This window comes from Macaca nemestrina, chromosome 14, assembly GCF_043159975.1.
Source record: "Macaca nemestrina isolate mMacNem1 chromosome 14, mMacNem.hap1, whole genome shotgun sequence".
Lineage (NCBI taxonomy): Eukaryota > Metazoa > Chordata > Mammalia > Primates > Cercopithecidae > Macaca > Macaca nemestrina.
The window spans coordinates 30,433,231-30,453,310 of NC_092138.1; the positions used below are offsets into that span (position 1 = coordinate 30,433,231).

At 44.8% G+C, this 20,080-nt stretch overlaps 1 protein-coding gene across 2 annotated transcripts in view; it reads left to right on the top strand.

The window, feature by feature from the left end:
* LOC105491798 (doublesex and mab-3 related transcription factor 1) overlaps window positions 1–20,080 on the top strand; it is a 129,299-nt gene that overhangs the window by 48,189 nt on the left and 61,030 nt on the right. For both annotated transcript variants that reach the window (XM_011758458.2, XM_011758460.3), the window contains exon 3: window positions 2,587–2,870. In XM_011758458.2, the coding sequence (XP_011756760.1) occupies window positions 2,587–2,870 (284 nt within the window). The remainder of the gene's footprint in view (window positions 1–2,586; window positions 2,871–20,080) is intronic.

Consider the following 20,080-nt stretch of genomic DNA (forward strand, 5'->3'; position numbering starts at 1 on the left):
TGCTTGAACCCAGGAGGAGGAAGTTGCAGTGAGCTGAGATCGCGCCACTGCACTCCAGCCTGGGCCACAGAGTGAGACCTTGTCTCATATAAATAAACAAAATAAAAGTGAAACGACAAGATCTTATGACTCCCTGGAGCTTTTACTTTTTTTTTTTTTTTTTTGAGACGGAGTCTTGCTCTGTTGCCCAGGCTGGAGCGCAGTGGCCTGATACCGGCTCACTGCAGCCTCTGCGTCCCGGGTTCAAGAGATTCTCCTGCCTCAGCCTCCTGAGTAGCTGGGAGTACAGGCATGTGCCACCACACCTGGCTAATTTTTTTTTTCTTTTTTCATATTTTTAGTATACACAGGGTTTCACCATGTTAGCCAGGATAGTCTTGATTTCCTGACCTCATGATCCACCTGGCTCGGCCTCCCAAAGTGCTGGGATTATAGGCATGGGCCATCGCGCCTAGCTGGAGCTTTTACTTTTAACTCACATCATTTTTGATGCCAAGCTACTTGAAAAATGATTATTCCTCAGTCCCGTCAGCAAAGATTGACCCACTGTGTCTGGCAGTGTGCTAAGCATGGAGGACACAGTGGCGTGCCCAGAGGCTGGGTGCCTGCTTGCTAAGCATGGAGGACACAGTGGCGTGCCCAGAGGCTGGGTGCTTGCTTGCGTCCTGGTAGTCCTGGTAGGAGAGAGGCCATTCACTGGAGTCATCTCTTTGGATTTCTTGTTGCTTGTTGCTCCTTGCTGTCCGGCAGACCTGCGTCCGCTCCTTTCATCATGGTTAAAACCGCAAGGCACTGAAGACCTAGTTGTGTGTTGGTCTTTTCCAGAACTGTTTGCTTGATGTCCTAGCAGCAGTTGACACCACAGCCTGCTCCCTCCGTGATTCATGTCAGCTTTAACCTCCCTGACATTGTATTCTCTGTTTTTCACACTCCTGGCGTTGGCTCTCCTTTATTCCATAACAGCTCCTCCCTTCCTTGGCCAGATGGAGCTAGCACCTCCAGTGGTGGCTCTTGGATCTGGCTTCCAGTCTCAGTCTCTCCCAAAAGCACGAGTTTCATGTTCCTCACCCTCACCCAGCCCTCCACCTGCGCGCCTGCCCGCCCTCTGCTCTACACACCCAGGCTCCTGCTCTCTGCCTTTCCTGCATCTTAATTCCTGGTAACCCCTCAACCCTCCAGTTCTGTTGCTTTTCATCCCCCACATGTCCCTGGAACAGGCTCTTCTCTTATATTTGCAGGCCTTAGAGATCTGTCCCTGAACTACTTTGGTGGTTCCCTAGCAGGTCTTTCTGCCTCTGATCTCTCTCTCCGTCGCTTGCCCTAAGCAATTACCCTTAGATAAATCTCCTCCAAGCACAGCTCTGATGGTGTAACCTCCTTGCTCAGAACTCAGTGGTTCCCATTACATCCCAGAGTCAGGAGAGCCAGACTGAGGCCCGCCTCACCTTGCCCTAGCCCATCTTTCATACTAGATGTCTCCTTCCCTTTTCTCATCCAGTTCCTCAGCCTGACTGCCCTGCCCATCATTCCAAACTCTATCCCCACTTTCCTGCTTCCACTCCTTTGTCCTTGCTGGCCCTTTCTCCTTCCTCTCCTTTTCTCACTTTTCACCTGTGTCCTTCTTTTTTTAAGTGCAACTCAGGTGTAGTTTTGTCCATGAATTCCTAACTAGGCTACACGCCGTCTCTCTTTCCTGTGACTTCCCATGAAAGTTTATGGGTCTTCCTGTATGATGGTAGGTGGTGGTATTTGTAATCCCTTCTTATCCTCTATCCTCGACTGTAGACTCCCTGTGGGCAAGACAGCCTGGCAGACGTTTCAGGCACCCGGACTGGCTCTTAGAACATTGTTTAATAAATGTCCATTGGATGGGTAACTTAGGAATTCATTTATTGGAATTGACAATAAACTGTTTAATGTCTATGCCAGAGCTTGGCAAACTAGTCTTTGGGTCAGATCAGCCCACTGCCTGTTTTTATAAATAAAGTTTTATTGCAGCACAAGCATGCTGCAGCAGTGACTGAATAGTTGAGAAAGCCTGAAATAGTTACTGACCTCTTACACTAGAAGTTTGCCCATGGTCCATACCTTTGGCCAGATTTCTGAAGATACATGATCAGCTGTGGAAGGAAGTTAAGGAAACAGTGTTCACCTAAATTCACTTAAACTCTTGGCCACTTGCTTTGACCTTCTGGCATATCTATGTGGCTACAATTAATTTTGTTTTAAGAATGCACAATCAGGTCAACTAGATTTGATCTTCAGTATCTTGACATTAGGATAGGAATTTCTGGATAGAAGTTGTGGTGTCGGGCTTTATGTAATTCAAATCACCTCTAAATCACCTCTAAAATGGTTTTGGTACTGTCAGTAAAAACAATCAGCTGAGTCTTTCGGTTGTGCCACCAGAGTGCAACGAACCTTAGAAACCCTCCCTTATTTTGGCTCTAGGAGAAGCAACAGACGGTTTTGTCCTCTGCGTATTCAGGTGCCTTCCTCCGCAGGTCTTGAGTAGGAAGGTATAGAGGTAAAGTTTCGTGGACTCACATTAATACCATGTTGTCTTTCTTTTTTCTTCCAATTTAGAGGGACGTATGGTCATCCAGGATATTCCTGCTGTCACCAGCAGAGGGCATGTGGAGAACACACCTGACCTGGTTTCAGACTCCACCTACTACAGCAGCTTCTACCAGCCGTCTCTGTTTCCTTACTACAACAATCTATACAACTACCCGCAGTACTCCATGGCCTTGGCTGCTGATTCGGCTTCTGGGGAGGTGGGAAATCCCCTCGGGGGATCCCCTGTGAAGAACAGCCTTCGGGGCCTCCCGGGACCTTACGTGCCTGGTCAGACGGGAAACCAGTGGCAGGTATGACATTAATTACCCAGAGAGTGAACTGGATGTGTGAAAGCCACATGCATGTGCACACACATGCACATACACACAGAGGCACACATGCACGTACACACAGAGGCACACACAGGTGACACACACACGAGTACACACATAACACGTATGTGTGTGCCATTTTGCACACATGTAGGCACAATATGCAAAACGTGTAAGGATGTTTTTACTCTGTCAATAATGCCCTTTAGCCCCAAAGGTTGGCTGCAAGGAATTGGAAAGAAATAATGTACAAACTTGTTTTCTTTTTCAAATTTTTTCTCATTTTTTGAATGTTGCATAAATAACCAGTTGGCCAGAGGCAGATTCACCAGTGCTGAATGAGGTACCACCTCCTCCAGCTTTGTCCACCACTTTCCTTGGGCACCTTAGAAAATGCTTGGTAAAGCCTTCTGGGTGGCAGTACTCTGCATGATGAATTGGCACCTTGGGAAGGAAACAGGTCATAATCTGCATGGAAGAAAGATAAGAAAAGGAATTAGGTCACTGTTGAGCTGGACCCAACCTGGGTGCATTTTTTGCTAGGAATAGAGGTCAGTCTTTCGTTCTCCAAGTATGTTTGTTTTTTTGTTTGTTTTGTTTTTGTTTTTGAGACAGAGTCTCGCTCCGTTGCCCTGGCTGGAGTGCAGTGGTGGGATCTCGGCTCACTGCAACTTCTGCTTTCTGGGTTCAAATGATTCTTTTCACCTCAGCCTGCCAAGTAGCTGGGATTACAGTCGCCCACCACCCCACCCGGCTAATTTTTGTATTTTTTGTAGAGATGGGGTTTCACCATGTTGGCCAGGCTGGTCTTGAACTCCTGACCTCAGGTGATCCGCCCGCCTCAGCCTCCCAAAGTGCTGGGATATAACAGACATGAGCCACCGTGTCCGGCCCCAAGTATGTGTTTTTAAAATAGCATGCAATCAAGAGCATTTGATATTTGGAGTAAAACAAAACATTTTACTTTATCAGAGAAGGGAGCGTTTATCCAGGGCTATTCTGCTTCCTCAGTTGCAACCATTTTCATCATGCCTGTTTGTTAGCAGCAGATTCAAGGCATCAAAAGCATTCGGAGGCTAGATTACCATGTACAGAGGTATGTTGTGGGAATATGTAGGTGAAAGGTTAGACTCAACACCTCCAAGCCCCCTTCCAAGTGAAAAACATTAGGATTCTGCAAGAACTGTTCTCATTCTGGATGCATTTGCTATGCTCAGGCTTTCTCAGTAGGGATTTGATTCAACGCAATGCCACGTATATATTTGGGGGTTCAGTGTAAGTGTTTGACCCTCTTTTTCGTTTTCCCAGCTTTATTGAGTTATCATGGGTAAGTAAAAGTTGTATATATTTAAAGTGTACAATGTGATGATATATGTATATCTTGCACAGTGATTGCCACAATTAAGCTAATTAGCAAACACATTAATCACCTCATATAGTTACCATTTTTATGTGTGTGGTGATAACATTTAAGACCTACTCTCTTAGCATTTTACAGGTATACAATATATTACTAACTACAGTCACCATGCTGTACATTAGATTCCCAGAACTTACTCATCCTGTAACTGAAACTTTTTTTTTTTTTTTTTGAGAGGGAGTCTCGCTCTGTCGCCCAGGCTGGAGTGCAGTGGTGCAATCTCGGCTCACTGCAACTTCTGCCTCCTGGGTTGAAGTGTTTCTCCTGCCTCAGCCTCCCGAGTAGCTGGGACTACAGGTGCCCGCCACCACGCCCAGATAATTTTTGTGTTTTTAGTAGAGGCAGGGTTTCACCAGGATGGCCTCTTATCTCTTGACCTTGTGATCGGTCCACCTTAGCCTCCCAAAGTGCTGGGCATGAGCCACCACTTCCAGCCATAACTGAAACTTTTTACCCTTTGCCCATCATCTTTTTTTTCCCCCCAGCTCAATGAATTTTATTTCCCTTGTTGTTTATAAATGCTTTGATTTGACCAGTAGATATTTGTCAACCATTAGTATCTTGGTTCTGTTGAAGGAGTAAGAACATTTTAAGCTGAGATTTTTTTTCTAGTCTTTTTTTTTTTTTTTTTCCTGAGACAGAGTCTCCCTCTGTCACCCAGGCTGATGCGATCTTGGCTCACTGCAACCTCCACCTCCTGGGTTCAAGTGATTCTCCTGCCTCAGCCTTCTGAGTAGCTGGGATTATAGGCATGAGCCACCACTCCCAGCTAATGCAACATCTCTTTATTTCCTCCACCTCGAGCTTTTGGCAACCTCTGTTCTCTGATTCTGTGAGTTTGACTTTTTAAGGATTATTTGGGCCGGGCACGGTGGCTCACGCCTGTAATCCTAGCACTTTGGGAGGCCGAGTGGGCAGATCACTTGAGGCCAGGAGTTCAAGACCTGCCTGGCCATCATGGTGAAACCCCGTCTCTACTAAAAATATAAAAGTTAGCCGGGCGTGGTGGCACACGCCTGTAGTTCCAGCTACTCAGAAGGCTGAGGCAGGAGAATCGCTTGAACCTGGGAGGTGGCGGTTGCAGTGAGTGGAGATCACGCCATTGTACTCCAGCCTGGGCAACAGAGTGAGACTCTGTCTTAAAAGAAAAAAAGAATTATTTGACCTTCCTAAGCCCACTTCAAGAAAATGTGAGTTGAAATTTTCCTCTGAGCCATTCTGTTCCATTTCGCCTCTGCCTTTTTTAGGTATTAAAATGCTGTTAAAATTGAAGTCATTCGGTTGATAAAATTGAAGTCAATCCACTTTTTGGTTCTCTTGCTACCCTCAGGGATCTGACTTCTTGGGCATATTAAAATGTCAATTTTAATCCCCTGAGCTACAAATTTTCTTAAGTTTTCCATATGTTTTATTTTTGGAATTATTATTATTATTATTATTATTATTGAGACAGAGTTTCACTCTGTCACCCAGGCTAGAGTGCAGTGGCGCGATCCCGGCTCACTGCAACCTCTGCCTCCCAGGTTCAAGCGATTCTTCTGCCTCAGCCTCCTGAGTAGCTGGGACTACAGGCACGTGCCATTATGCGTGGCTATTTTTTTTCTGTATTTTTAGTAGAGACAGGGTTTCACCATGTTAGCCAGGATGGTCTCCATCTCCTGACCTCGTGATCCATCAGCCTCGGACTCCCAAAGTGCTGGGATTACAGGCATGAGGGAATCATACTATTTTTGAAGGGAGCTTAAAGCACATTGATATTGGAATTGAGAAGTAATATGCATATAAAGGAAATGCAATGATTTATGGAACTGAGACTAAGATGAGAGCCTGGGAACTGGAGGCTGCAGTGAACTATGATTGCCCTACTGGACTCCAGCCTGGGTAACAGAGCAAGATGCTGTCTCCCAAAAAAAAAAAAAAAAAAAAAAAAAGATTAAGTAGACTTTGCATCCTCCTATCTTCTCCCTATTATGTTGTTGTTGGTTTTTTTCTAAGAATGTTTTAAAATCGTATTTGTTCATTATAACTGTGAGAGGCACCGCGCCAGCCTAAAAAATCTATTGAATTCTTCACTGTTTGTTCATATGTATTTTTGTTAGCTACCTCAAATCCCCTTTGTAGCAAGATAGGGTATAAAAATACATATGTTAATTATTATTAAAAGACTGACATGTGAATATGGACCAAGTATGAATGTGTATGGATTGATTTCTGTATCGTCAGAGAAGAATTTGATCCCCTTAGGAAATAGAAAACATAAAGCATACGTAAAAATTATAATGGTGCAAAATGGGTTAAGACATAGATGTTGTAAAGTATTAAAATTGAATAGTAAAAACCTACAAATAATACCTTTAGCTAACATTGAAGGGAGGGAAACCAGATGGTCCACTTTTTAACCATAGTCGTTTTACTTTTTTCTTTTTTTTTTCTTTTTCTTTTTTTTTTTGAAACAGTGCCTCACTCTGTCTTTCAGGCTGGAGTGCAGTGGCGTGATCTTGGCTCACTGCATCCTCCACTTCCCAGGTTCAAGTGATTCCTGTGCCTCAGCCTCCCAAGTGGCTGGGATTACAGGCATGTGCCACCACGCCTGGCTAATTTTTGTATTTTTAGTAGACACTAGGTTTCACCATGTTGTCCAGTCTGGTCTCGAACTCCTGGCCTCAAGTGATCCGCCCACTCGGCCTCCCAAAGTGCTGGGATTACAGGCATGAGTCACCGTGGCCGGCCCAGAGAGGTAGCAGAAGTGTCAGGAACAGAGATCCGTTTGGCAGTGTTTTCCTCACTTCGCTTTTTCTGCTATTCCTGGAAGGCTCTCTCACTCTGCTCTTTGGACAATGCCTTGCCCCTCCTGGTGGCAGCTTCCTAGGAGAGGGCAGAGTCGGGGGCTCTTCTTTCATTGCTGCCCTGCTTTTCTCTCTTCTCTGTAGAAGATGCTCCACAGCTGCACTTGGAGAGCTCCTGTGCTGTTCTCTCCTGACTGATTTACTTGGTGTGAAAATGGCTCAACCTTGAGGGCCAGAATCTGAGGTTGGGTCTTCAACTACTTTCTTGACTGTGTTGCTAAGGCCGGACTCTCCTCCTAACTTCACCAGATGGAGTCATCTTTTTATTAGCTATCCTGCCTAACAGGATACAAAATCTCTTTTTCTTTTAGATTCTGATACAAAGTTGGGTAGTGTGGACATTTTAGCCATATTAGTTCTTACAGTCCATGAATATGGAATTATCTTTATCTGTCTTCGCTTTCTCTCATCAGTGTTTTATAGTTTTCAATATAGAAATCTTTCACCTCTTTGATTACATGTATTTTTTAAACCATTGTAAATGGGATTGTTTTCTTGATTTCTTTTTCAGATGGTTCACTAGTCATATATAGAAATGCTAACTAATTTTTGTATGTGGATTTTTGTATCCTGTAGGATAACTCCTTTCTGATTTATATCAGGATCAAGAAAGATTCAAATATTTCTTCAAAAAAAATCAACATTTTAAAAAAGAAACAAGAAAACAATTTGTATTAAAACCAGTAACTCCTTTTTGATTCCTAGAAAAAAAAAAAAAAACTGACTCTAGTGGAGATCATCATAACTTTTTAAAGCCAGAACAAATTCTTAGAGATGAGTAGAAAGGATTTAAACTTTTTATTGTACAGTTGAGACTTCCTGCAAGCCTCCCTATAAAACAAGTAAGCCACAAATAATTACTGAGCACCTACTAAGTGCCAAACCTACTTAAAAAATAGAGCAGTCTCCTAGCTCGGCATTCCAGAATCTTAAGGCTCTTTTGTGTAAATGCCCTGCCTGCTGAGAGCTGCTTTTAATTGCTTCTGGTCTGCCTCAGCCAGTGGAGGAGATTTGTGGCCCAATCATAGATTCCTGTCCTGTTGTGAAACAGGAATAACATTTGTGACACTGGAACAAACTCACGATGAATGGCTGGTTCCGCTGACCAGCAGCTCAATTTCACTTCTGCATTTAATTGCCTGCAAAAGCTGTTTATTGCCTTGTGCACTCCTCCACGGCAACATTATCTCTTAAATAAACATGTTGTACCAGGTTGACAAGGGAGAGGTGCATATCAAGTGAGCAGAAATAAATATGGGAGGACTCTGAGCTATGCCTCGGATCTCCTTTCAGACCCTATGTCAGGCGCCCTCTTGACTGCTTTTCCAAAGCTTGTGCCACCAGATGTGTAGACTTGCATTCCAGCCACCTTTAGGGTGTGGTCAGATGGCAGCACTGGCAGTGATTTCATTCTTTCTGGTGGTTATGTGGTTTCCTCTGAAGTATTTTATGGTTATCCGTTGATGATAAGGCACCTCGCAGGAATACATTCATATCTTAACATGCTTTGAGAGCCTACTATGTGCTAGGGATCTACCAATGAACAAAACACAAAAATTGACAAATGTGGGTCTTGGGAGAAGGCTGTTTTTTCTTGATCCCTGTAGTTGGGGAGCACCTAAACCGCTCCATATTTGAAACTGAGATACAGGTAGGAAGGAAACTGACTTCTGGCATCTGGGACTTGAAGCACAGAAAGAAGTGCCCCTTTGTGAGTGTTCCTGGGCTGGTGCTCCAGGAGGGTGGGAGGGTTGGGCAGGGCAGTCAGAAAAGTCAGTACCTTTCCACTGCGTGTCCGCCATAAGGAGCAACCAGACAGGCTCTTGTTGTCGCACTGCCCCCACTGCCCCCACCCCCGCTTTTTTTTTTTTTTTAAAGTGTGGCTCAGCATCAGGACAACCTGTTTGTTAGCTTAAAAGAATGGTCAAAACAAGTCACTTTCCAAAGCATCTGCTGTGCGGGGGCGGCCAGAGCGCTCTGCAGCTGTGCCACATTTGTGCTGTAGGAGGGAGCAGTGAGGGTGGGGCCATGGGAAGACAAGGCGGAAGCCGGCTCTCAGCAGACAGTTATAATGAACAAATAGGATTTTAAAATATTCTTCAACTGAAAAAAAAAACACACATAATAGGGAGAAGACAGCAGAATGCAAAATCGACTTAATTTTTTTTTTTTTGAGACAGTGTTGTGCTCTGTTACCCAGGCTGGAGTGCAGTAGTGCAGTCATAGCTCACCGCAGCCTCCAACTCCTGGGCTCGAGTGATCTTCCCATCTCAGTCTCATGAGTAGCTGGGAACTACGGGTGTGTGCCACCATGCCACACCTGGCTAATTAAAACACTTTTTTTGTAGAGATGGGGGTCTCACTATGGTGCCGAGGCTGGTCTTAAACTTCTGGCTCAAGTGATCCTCATGCCTCAGCCTCTAGAAGCGCTGGGATTATAGGATCTCGCTCTCTCACCCAGGCCAGAGTGCAGTAGCATAATCTCAATTCACTGTAGCCTCCACCTCCTGGGCTTAAGCGATCCTCCTACCTCAGCCCCCTGAGTAGCTGAGACTACAGGCATGTACCACCACACCTGGCTAATTTTTATGCTTTTTGTAGAGATGGGGTTTCACCATGTTGCCTGGGCTGGTCTTGAACTCCTGGGCTCTCAAGTGATCTGCCTACCCTGGCCTCCCACAGTGCTAGGATTGCAGGCATGAGTCACCAATGCCTGACCAATTTTTTTTTTTTTTGGTGAGACAGAGTCTCACTTTGTTGCCCAGGCTGGAGTGCAGTGGTGTGATCTCTGCTCACTACAACCTTCACCTCCTGGGTTCAAACAATTCTCCTGCCACAGCCTCCCAAGTAGCTGGGATTACAGGCACCCGCCCCCATGCCTGGCTAATTTTTGTAGTTTTAGTAGAGATGGGGTTTCACCATGTTGGCCAGGCTGGTCTTGAACTCCTGACCTCAGGTGATCTGCCTGCCTCAGCCTCCTAAAGTGCTGGCATTATAGGTGGGAGCCACCAAGCCCGGCCGCCTGACCAATTTTTAAGACATAGTAGGAGACTTCACATGAGTTTTTTTTTTTTTTTTGCCACTGAGCTCCACGGTCAGGTTTCCCAGGATGATGTGCATCTATCTGGTCACTGGAAACTCCTGGGAAGCTCTGGATGGAGAAAGTGGGAGTGCCTTGCCTTAGGAACCTGCCCAGGGCCCTCTCACCCTTGGCCAGGAGCCCTTCACAGTCTTGTGATCCACAAGATCACACCCTGTCACCAAGGCTGCCCTCTCACCCCCATGGCCCACACCATCAGCAGGTGAAACTAGCCCTGGTGCCTTTTTTTTTTTTTTGAGACAAGTCTCTCGCTCTGTCGCCCAGGCTAGAGTGCAGTGGCGCGATCTCAGCTCACTGCAACCTCCTCCCTAGTTCAAGTGGTTCCCCTGCCTCAGCTTCCTGAGCAGCTGGGATTATAGGTACGCACCACCAGGCCCAGCTAATTTTTGTATTTTTAGTAGAGACGGGGTTTCACCTTGTTGGTCAGGCTGGTCTCCAACTCGTGACCTCGTGATCCACCCACCTCAGCCTCCCAAAGTGCTGGGATTACAGGCATGAGCTACCGCGCCCGGCTCTAGTGTCCCTTTTTACAGCCAGCTGGTTATTGGCCACTCTCTACTGGTAGGCCCACATTGGCTGGCTTTTTCCTCTGGAAAGAAAAATTGACAAAAGTTTGCAAGCAGGCATAAAAGGAATTCATAAAGACATATTCAGTTGGAAGCATTTAAAGTAATTTTTTTCCTCAGGAAAGGAGATTGAAAACAGATATTTGCTGTGGGCTCTTAGGCTAACAACCATAATTTGTTTTTTCAAGGGGATTATAAAGACATAAATTCTTGTTGATGACTGAAAATATTTTTTACACATGTTCGGTTGCTATGATGTGGTATTTATTTTGTATTTGGCCACCTTTATGAACTCTGTAATTCTAATAATTTTATAGTTGCTTATTTTGGAGTTTCTAGGTAGGCATTTGTTCCATGGAAACGTTGCTCCTGACATTTTGACTTCTCTCTAAATTCCTCCGGTTCTAATTCACGTTCTTAGTGCGTTGTTCAGTTTAGACAGTGATGATAGGCACAGGTGTCATTGTCTTGTTCCTTGTTTTACTGGGAATGTTTCTAGTGGTTCACTATTGTATATGCAGGACGTTACCAGTGCCGGTTTACAGAGAAATGAGGAAAATAAGGACAAGTGAGTTTTTTTTAAGGCCAAATTATTCAGTTCAAGGAATTGTTTTTATTGAGGCAGTAGCCTTTCAACTTTTTTTTTTTTGAGACAGAGTCTCACTGTCACCAAGGCTGGAGTGCAGAGGTGTGACCTCGGCTCACTGCAACCTCTGCCTCCTGGGTTCAAGCAATTCTCCTGCCTCAGCCTCTCGAGTAGGTGGGATTACAGGCATGCACCACCATGCCTGGTTGATTTTTGTATTTTTAGTAGAAATGGGGTTTTGCCATGTTGACCAGGCTGGTCTCAAACTCCTGACCTCAGGTGATCCACCTCCCTCAGCCTCCCAAAGTGCTGGGATTATAGGCGTGAGCCACCCCGCCGGCCACTTTTCAACTTTTTAAAACGTAAAGTGATGATTCTATTAGATGGCGGGATTTTTTTTTTTTGTTAATGCTCTTATTCAGCAATATAAAAAGTTGATACCCATTGTCTCTTGCCTTCTTCCTGCACCCCCTCCTCCCCCATCTTTTTTGTTGTTGTTGTTGTTTTTTGTTTTTACATTTTACTGGTCTGTGAAATCCAGAAAGACCACTGCAGTACTCAGTGTGTCCTTGTGACAACAGTGAAGTTCTTTAGAGGCTTCAGTGTGCTCCTTTATGTGGACTTACATTTGTGCTTACCTTTTGACCTGTGGGGTGCTTCCCCTCCCCCACCACTTTTTTTTTTTTTTTTCCTGAGACGGAGTCTTGCTCTCTTGCCCAGGCTGGAGTGCACTGATGCAGTCTCGGCTCACTGCAGCCTCTGCCTCCCAGGTTCAAGTGATTCTCTGCCTCAGCCTCCTGAGTAGCTGGGACTACAGGCGCACGCCACCATGCCCAGCTAATTTTTATATTTTTAGTAGAGACGGGGTTTCGCCATGTTGGCCAGGCTGGTCTTGAACTCCTCATCTCAAGTGATCCTCCCACCTCAGCCTCCCGAAGTGCTGGGATTACAGGTGTGGGTCACCGCGCCCGGCTTTCCCCTCCTTTTTACGACAGCTATGGGAACACCCTCGTGCTAGTCTAGCATTTTGAGGAATTCATTCACAGGAACCCCAAGTAGGTTCTGCCATCAGGTACACGGTGAGGATGTAATGATTGGGCCTACTAGGTCAGTAGGCAAGTTTTGGAGACTCTTCTGTTTAAGGAAATGCAACTCCAAAGTCATGATAGACCCTAGAAAATTTAAAGCCGGTGGAATTAAAGATGTCAGGCTCCCTGAGTTTAGGGGTCACATTGCCATTACTATAAACTTTGCCTTAAATGGCTTGTCAAGTCTTAGCCATGCCTATGACGTTTTCTTCTGAAACATAATTGCTCATTAGGTTCCTCTCTTTTAAGGAGAAATAGTGGACCCAGTTCTCTTGGGTCTTTACAACATAGTCTTACTCCTGCAGGGAGCAAAGCTTGCTTTCTCCAGCTGGCCCTGTAAGGAGCAGTGAGAAGTCTCTGCCCCTCCCGTCTCCCCCCATTACTCCTCTGAAGCATTAAGCCTGGGTGAACGCAGTCCTGAGTGATCACCTCACCTGCCTGCACTTTCACCAAGGAGTTTCTATTTTGTCTCATTTTAACTGATGACAAGTGATGATCGTGACAGTCATCATCTGGTTTTTATTACACCTTTCCTTGAAGGAATTGCTGTTTTGTTTCACAGATGATGAAAGCTTAATGACTTGCACGCTTTTGATCCTACAGCAAGGGTAGTTGTTTGTAAGAATTGGTGCCTGCGACGACAATTTTCCCAGTGGCTCTTTGTCTGGAGCCAAAGCTCAGGGAGGGTGGTGGTGGGCAGTTTAGACGCTAAGCCCAGACAGATGGTGAGAGGTTGGGTTTAGGAATATCCCTTAGCTACAGTGTAGTGCGTTTTGGTTAAAAATATGTAGATTCTAGAAGAAACTAGAACTGGCCTCTAGATACCTGGGACCCTGGAGAACAGGCAGCTCTGACTCTGAGAATATCTGGAAGGAGTGCGGACCTAGGCATCCTAAGGGATTGTTTTCTCAGTCTGGTTGAAGTGGTCCGGTAGCATCCCAGGAAAGCCAGAGAGAGTGTAACCTTAGGTTTTTCAGGAACCTTCGGAAGACTTGTGAAAGTCCTGGGCTGTCCTAGAGATTCATTTCCATTGTTAGATGACTTCAGTTTGATCTGGGCTGAGTAAGAAATCCCCTGTAAAGTGCTGATGTACTCCAGGGACTACTTCACAATTGAATCGGAGGCAGAAGTATATTATTAGTCTTGTGAGGCTGTTGCATTACCTATTATCTGACACAATAGCATTAGGTTAGTAAATAATATAGTCATTTGGGGATTCTGTAATTGGCTTGAAATTTAGATAATTAGATCACAGTTTTTGAAAGCTTTCAGATTTGATTTGGTTGGGCTGGTGGCCAAAATCTTACTCATTTATGTTTGCCCTTTTAGCTTACCTTTTTTCCTGTTAAGTAGACATGAATATGACATAAAATTAGTTGCTTTTTTAGAATGTTTAAGTACATGTATAAGTGATTCTCAGATTTCTTAGGAGTCTGTACTTCTGTGGTCTCTCAAGTGTTCCTCATCATTTGAATAAAGATGAAAATCAAAGGAATGCATAACAGACAGGTTTGCCCTGTTTTTTAAAAAAAACCATAATAGGAATAGGATAGAAAAAAAAGACTAGAATTGCCAAAAAATGTCCACTGTATTACAGAGTATGTATAAGAGGCTCCTTTATGCATTTGTTGATTGTTTTTAGCGAGTGGCTGCTCCGTGCATGGCACTGTGCTAGAGACTGTCAAGTACTGGCTCACGGTAGAATGGATGAGAAAGAAAACTCAAAAGACACATGTGGCCGGGCGCAGTGGCTCATGCCTGTAATCCCAGCACTTCGAGAGGCCGAGGCGGGTGCATCGCCTGAGGTCAGGAGTTTGAGACCCGTCCGACCAACATGGAGAAACCCTGTCTCTACTGAAGATACAAAATCAGCTGGGCGTGGTGGCGCCTGCCTGTAATCCCAGCTACTTGAGAGGCTGAGGCAGGAGAATCGCCTGGACCGGGGAGGCGTAGGTTGCGGTGAGCAGAGATCATGCCACTGCGCTCCAGCCTGGGCAACAAGAGCAAAACTCCGTCTCAAAAAAAAAAAGGACACATGTAATTCTCTTATTCCTGTTTCGATCAGAGCCTGGGAGAGCTGTGATCCCTTGTGGAAAGATGAGCCCTTGCTGTGGCATTCCAAGAGGCAGGGTGGGGACGAGTGTTTGATCACAACTATTGTTTAGAATTTCCAGTGTGTGGTGATAGATTGACTTTAGTGGGTTTAATTTTTAAAAAATTATCCCACAGTGAGTACACCCCTTTACTGTCTCCACCCAGGATGGGTTGCCCTCAGCACCCCCTCCTTGGTATAGCATTGGCCCTGCGGGCATCACCATTGAGATGCACAACCTCCTGGAAGCGGTGTTCATAGGAACACCCCTACAGTTTGGTGGTGGGTGTGAAACTGCCCACCACCACCCTCCCTGAGCTTTGGCTCCAGACAAAGAGCCACTGGGAAAATTGTCATCACAGGCACCAATTCTTACAACTACCCTTGCTGTAGGATCAACACTGAGGAACGGGGAAAAAGGTACTATCTCCACATTTTATATATCACATTCCTTCTCACAACATTCTGGCAAGTCCCAGTTCTAGGAGAAGGAAGGCAGACATAATTCTATGTCTGGAGTATTTGTATAAAACCAAAAAATGGGAAGGCCTGGAAATTTTGCTGTCTTCTCACTCCCTTGCCTCTGTGTGTGTGTGTGTGTGTGTGTGTGTGTGTGTGTGTTTGTGGCACTGCAGGATATGTCAAACTAAAGTTTATGTACTTAAAATAATCTTTAAAGTGTGTAATGGAAAGGTTTTTTGTTTGAGTCATTTGTTTGCAAACCCTGAAGAGGAGTCTTTCATTGCGGTCGCCCATTCTCCTGTCGATAGAAACAGGTGGACCTGTGAGGGGAAGAGGAGGGTGTGAGCATCATGGACCAGCATCATGCTACTGGGCACTTCCTGTCTCCTATTGCATTTCATCCATAAACACAACCTTTCAGGGCTGTGAGCCTCCTTTTGTGACTGAGGAAACTGGGGCTCAGGGAGATAAAGTAGCTAGCTAGTACTGCACAGCTGGCAGCGGGGAAGCTGGAGTTTGAACTGGAGTTTGCCTGACTGCAGAGGGCACCTTTGTTCCCATAGTGTCTCTGCCTTCCTTGCAGGGCAGTGCACATTTCTTGGTTTTCCTTGTAAAACCCCGAAATTCTGGAAAATCACTAGGCATGCTGTCTCTTAAGCATGCTTCTGTGTTACACACACACACACACACTCTCTCTCTCTCTCTCTCTCTCTCTCTCTTCCAAATCAAAGTACTTTAGGGAACAGTGGTAACGTGATGCTTTTGGTCATTCTTGTGTCATTTCAATTAGTTGGAGGTGGACTCTCTTCATGGTCTTAGAATGGGCAGGGCTTTTTCATGCCACCCACAAGTTGAGAGTGTCCATCAGAGGTCACCAGCCTGCATTCAGATCGTGAATACCAGTTTGGTAAAGGATGTGAGTGTGCGCGTGTGCTTAGTTAGAATGTGGCCCTAGACAGCCTCACCTTGCCCTCCCGGCAGGCTCTCATGTTCTGTACTCATAAGATACCCTTCACACTGCTGATTTATGCTAAAAGTATCCTAATGTTTCTGACAGCTCATGTGTGACATGAATATAATCCATATTTCTTAGAGCAGCTAATTCAAGTGGCTTATTTCCCTATACTGCTGATAGGGCTATATCTCTTGATGTCGCAGCCCTGGAGATTGTGATGGTAACATATTGTTTCTGGGTCACTAGTTTTGTCTAAAACAGTAGGTTGGAACAGAGTAGCAAAGGTTAATTAAGTTTGTCCGTCAAGGTGGGAACAGATATGGATACCTCTGATGTTTCTGGTTCTGAAATCAAAGTTCCTGAATGTGCGGTTGTGGGCATCTTTTCTTCTCATTTTCAGACAATCAAAAAATAAAGTTCATTTGCTCCAGAAGTAGAGAAAATGTGAAGAGTTGTTAAAAGCTAAAGGCAGCAAAGTAGGTCTTTATACTAAGCAGATATCTTCACTTAAAATTAGAAAGTTTCCTCGGTTGACTAGAGAGAAATATCAGAAGCATCTGAGGGTGATTTACTTTGAATCTTGCCATCTCTACTTAATCCCTTGCGACCAGAACCAAGTTATTTGATCTCTCTGAGCAGTTTCTTCCTATATCAATGATTATTAAATTATGAAGACTTGTGAGATAATGAGACAAGTCTCTATATTATTTCTCAATAGATGCTCATTTTCTTCCTCTGAAATTTGGTTAATCTTATTGTCAGTAACCAGTATTTTCTCAGGAAAATTAACATTAAGAATATCACCAGTACAACCCCCATCCATACAAACACACACCGCAGTCTTCAGAAGTGTTGTAGAATGCCTTCAGAGACTGGACATGTGAGACAGTGGAGTGTGCTGATCATTATTAACCAAATTTTAAAAATGCAACCTTTTAAATGTCCTTTCTCTCCAGCCATTTTACTGAAACTCTGTTTCTTAGTGGCTTTTATGTCAATGGTTCCTGCATTTATGCCTGGCATATGTGGGTTCAGTTGTGGGAAGTCAGGGTCTGTATTTTAGATTTGTGAACTAGACAAATGTAGGTTTCTAACCCAGGAACTGGAAAATCTTTCATGGATTTCTTAAGATAAAGAAGGTGCTGAGCTAGTCCCAGCCAGACACTGGTCCTAACTGACCACTCTTTTGTGAACCCCCTGAAATGCACCAAGACCCTTTGAGGTTTTAGGAAAAGGAAACTTTTTTTTAAAATTTGGTCTTTTCTTACTATTTTACGTCCTTTTAGAGGTACTTGCGTCCCTTTACCTGATTTATACATCGGTGTCTTTCAAACATTTTAGACTGAGAACCCATAGTAAGAAACTGTATTCCAGTATATATTTACACAGATGTACACAAAATGACGTTTTGTAGAACAGCTCTTACCCCTTACCCAAATTGTATATGCAATGAATTCTTATATACTGTTCTCTTTTTATTCAGTTCTATTCTTCTGCATTCTGTTCAATTCCATACAGTTCTCTAAATATATATATCTATGTATCACACACACACATATATATATGTAGACACACTGCAAACTGAATTATTTGAGGGCCCTATAAAAGGTAGCACTTCCCGCCTTTTGGAAAATACGGTCTCAAAAAGTACACTGTTGTTCTGTCAGTACCACTGATGGCAGATGGTGAAAACAGTTGAGCAACACAAGTTAAAAAAATAATTTGGCCTTTGTAAAATGTCACAATACTCACATCTGAATTGCTTCTTGGCTAAAGATGAGCAAAATGGACCACTAATAAATACAAGTGTAATTCTGATATCCTGTGGGGTTTCTGTCCTTAATGGGTATTCACGATTGTTGTGGGCTGGGCATGGTGGCTCATGCCTGTAATCGCAGCTCTTTGGGGGGCCCAAGGTGAGAGGATCACTTGAGGCCAGGAATTCAAGACCAGCCTGGGCAACATAGTGGGACCCTGTTTCTACAAAAACTATTAAAAAATTTAGCTGGGCTTGGTGGTGTGCACCTGTAGTTCTAGCTATTCAGGAGCCTGAGGTGGGAAGATCGCTTGAGCCCATGATACCAGAGGCTGCAGTGAGCTGGGATCGCACCACTGTACTCCAGCCTGGGTGACAGAGAGAGACCCTGTCTCTGAATTTTTTTTTTTTAAAAAGACTGATGGGCCGGGCGCGGTGGCTCAAGCCTGTAATCCCAGCACTTTGGGAGGCCGAGACGGGCGGATCACGAGGTCAGGAGATCGAGACCATCCTGGCTAACACAGTGAAACCCCGTCTCTACCAAAAAAAATACAGAAAACTAGCCGGGCGAGGTGGCGGGCGCCTGTAGTCCCAGCTACTCGGGAGGCTGAGGCAGGAGAATGGTGTGAACCCGGGAGGCGGAGCTTGCAGTGAGCTGAGATCCGGCCACTGCACTCCAGCCTGGGCGACCGAGCGAGACTCCGTCTCAAAAAAAAAAAAAAAAAAAAAGACTGATGTGAATTCCCTTCCATGCCCTCTCCACAATTTCTGGAAACTGGGGGAGGGCTTGCTTTATATCCTCATGGTCAATTTTGGTTCTTTATTTCCATATGACTTGTTTATTTTTTTATTGTTCATCTTAGGGCTGTTTTTTATTTTTATTTTTAGAGCTACTGTGATACAAACTTTCCTTGGGTTCTGTTTTTTGAAAAACCCACCCACACTTTTTCTTTTGTTTTTGCATGTGTAGTGGAAGATTTGGAATTTACAACTTAAAACATCATAAATGTATCAGTTCTTAAATGATTGGTTCTCTCTGCCCTGTTGTGTGAGCACCCTCGTCTCCACGCCTCCCCCATTTTCCCCTCCCACCTCTCCTGGGAGCATTTGGAGGAGCTTTCGTTTGGAAAAAGGACTGTTGGGTTCCTCAGCATCTGAATGGCCAGTCCCAGCCCCAGCCCCACGCGTAGCACAGCACCTTCACCCCTGTCCACCCCTCACCCCCACACACATTGAAGGATCCTCTTGGCCTTTGTGGGAATCTCTGACAAAGGCTGAGTCCTCACAAAGGCCTGTCTGTCTGCCTCCTCTCCTTTCCTCCCTCTAGGAGGGGAGTGGAGGGCATTCCATAGCAGGACCACCTAAGAGAAAGCAAGGTGAGCGCAGGGGAGGAAGGGAGCAAAGGACTCATCTTCAGAGCACTGGACACAAAAGGAAAGGAAGTCGGGAGGGCGGGTTTTCGCTATGGGAATCTGCTTGGGTCACACACCTCAGCATTTGGCCTGGTGCTTCGGTAATCTCTGAAATGTGTGCATAATAGCAATCATTTTTAGCTTATATATTACAATTTTTTCTCAGCATGAAATGTGGAATGCTGAAAAATGAATGAGGTATGTATTTCGGAAGGTGAACAGGGCTGTTTGGGTGAAGCCCTTTGCACAGGTGGAGTCTGTAGGCTGAGACAGTTCACAGTGTGTGCTTAGGTGAGCTTGGGAACAGGCATCCCATTTAGATGGTTTGAAAAGAAGTGTCTGTTAAAACTAAAGCCATCATTTAATGAGGGTAAAAGTCCACCCCAGCCTTCACACTCAGCACCACCAGAAGACCCAGAATTCCACAGCCTGTGAAGAGTCCTACCTGTATAAAAAGGTTTCTGTTCAGAAAACCAAATATTTACCCCAAATATGGCTTTTGCCATTTAAAAGACTGTAAGCCACATATCAATACCAAGGGAGTTTTTTTTTGTTTCTGTTTTTTTGAAACAGGGTCTTACCCTGTCACCCAGGTTGGAGCCAGCAGGGCAAACACAGCTCACTGCAGCCTCAACCTCCTGGGCTTAAGTGATCCTCCCACCCCAGCCTCCTGAGTAGCTGGGACCACAGGTGTGCGCCACCATGCCGGCCTAATTTTGTAAATTTTTAGTAGAGATGGAGTCTCACCATGTTGCCCAGACTGGTCTCCAACTCCTGGGCTCAAGTAATCCTTCCTCCTCAGCCTCCCACGTGCTGAGATTTACAGATATGAGCCATTGTGCCTGACTGAGTCGTTACACTATTTGTTTAAATACCAGTTTGCAGTTAGGAATGTTATCCTATAGA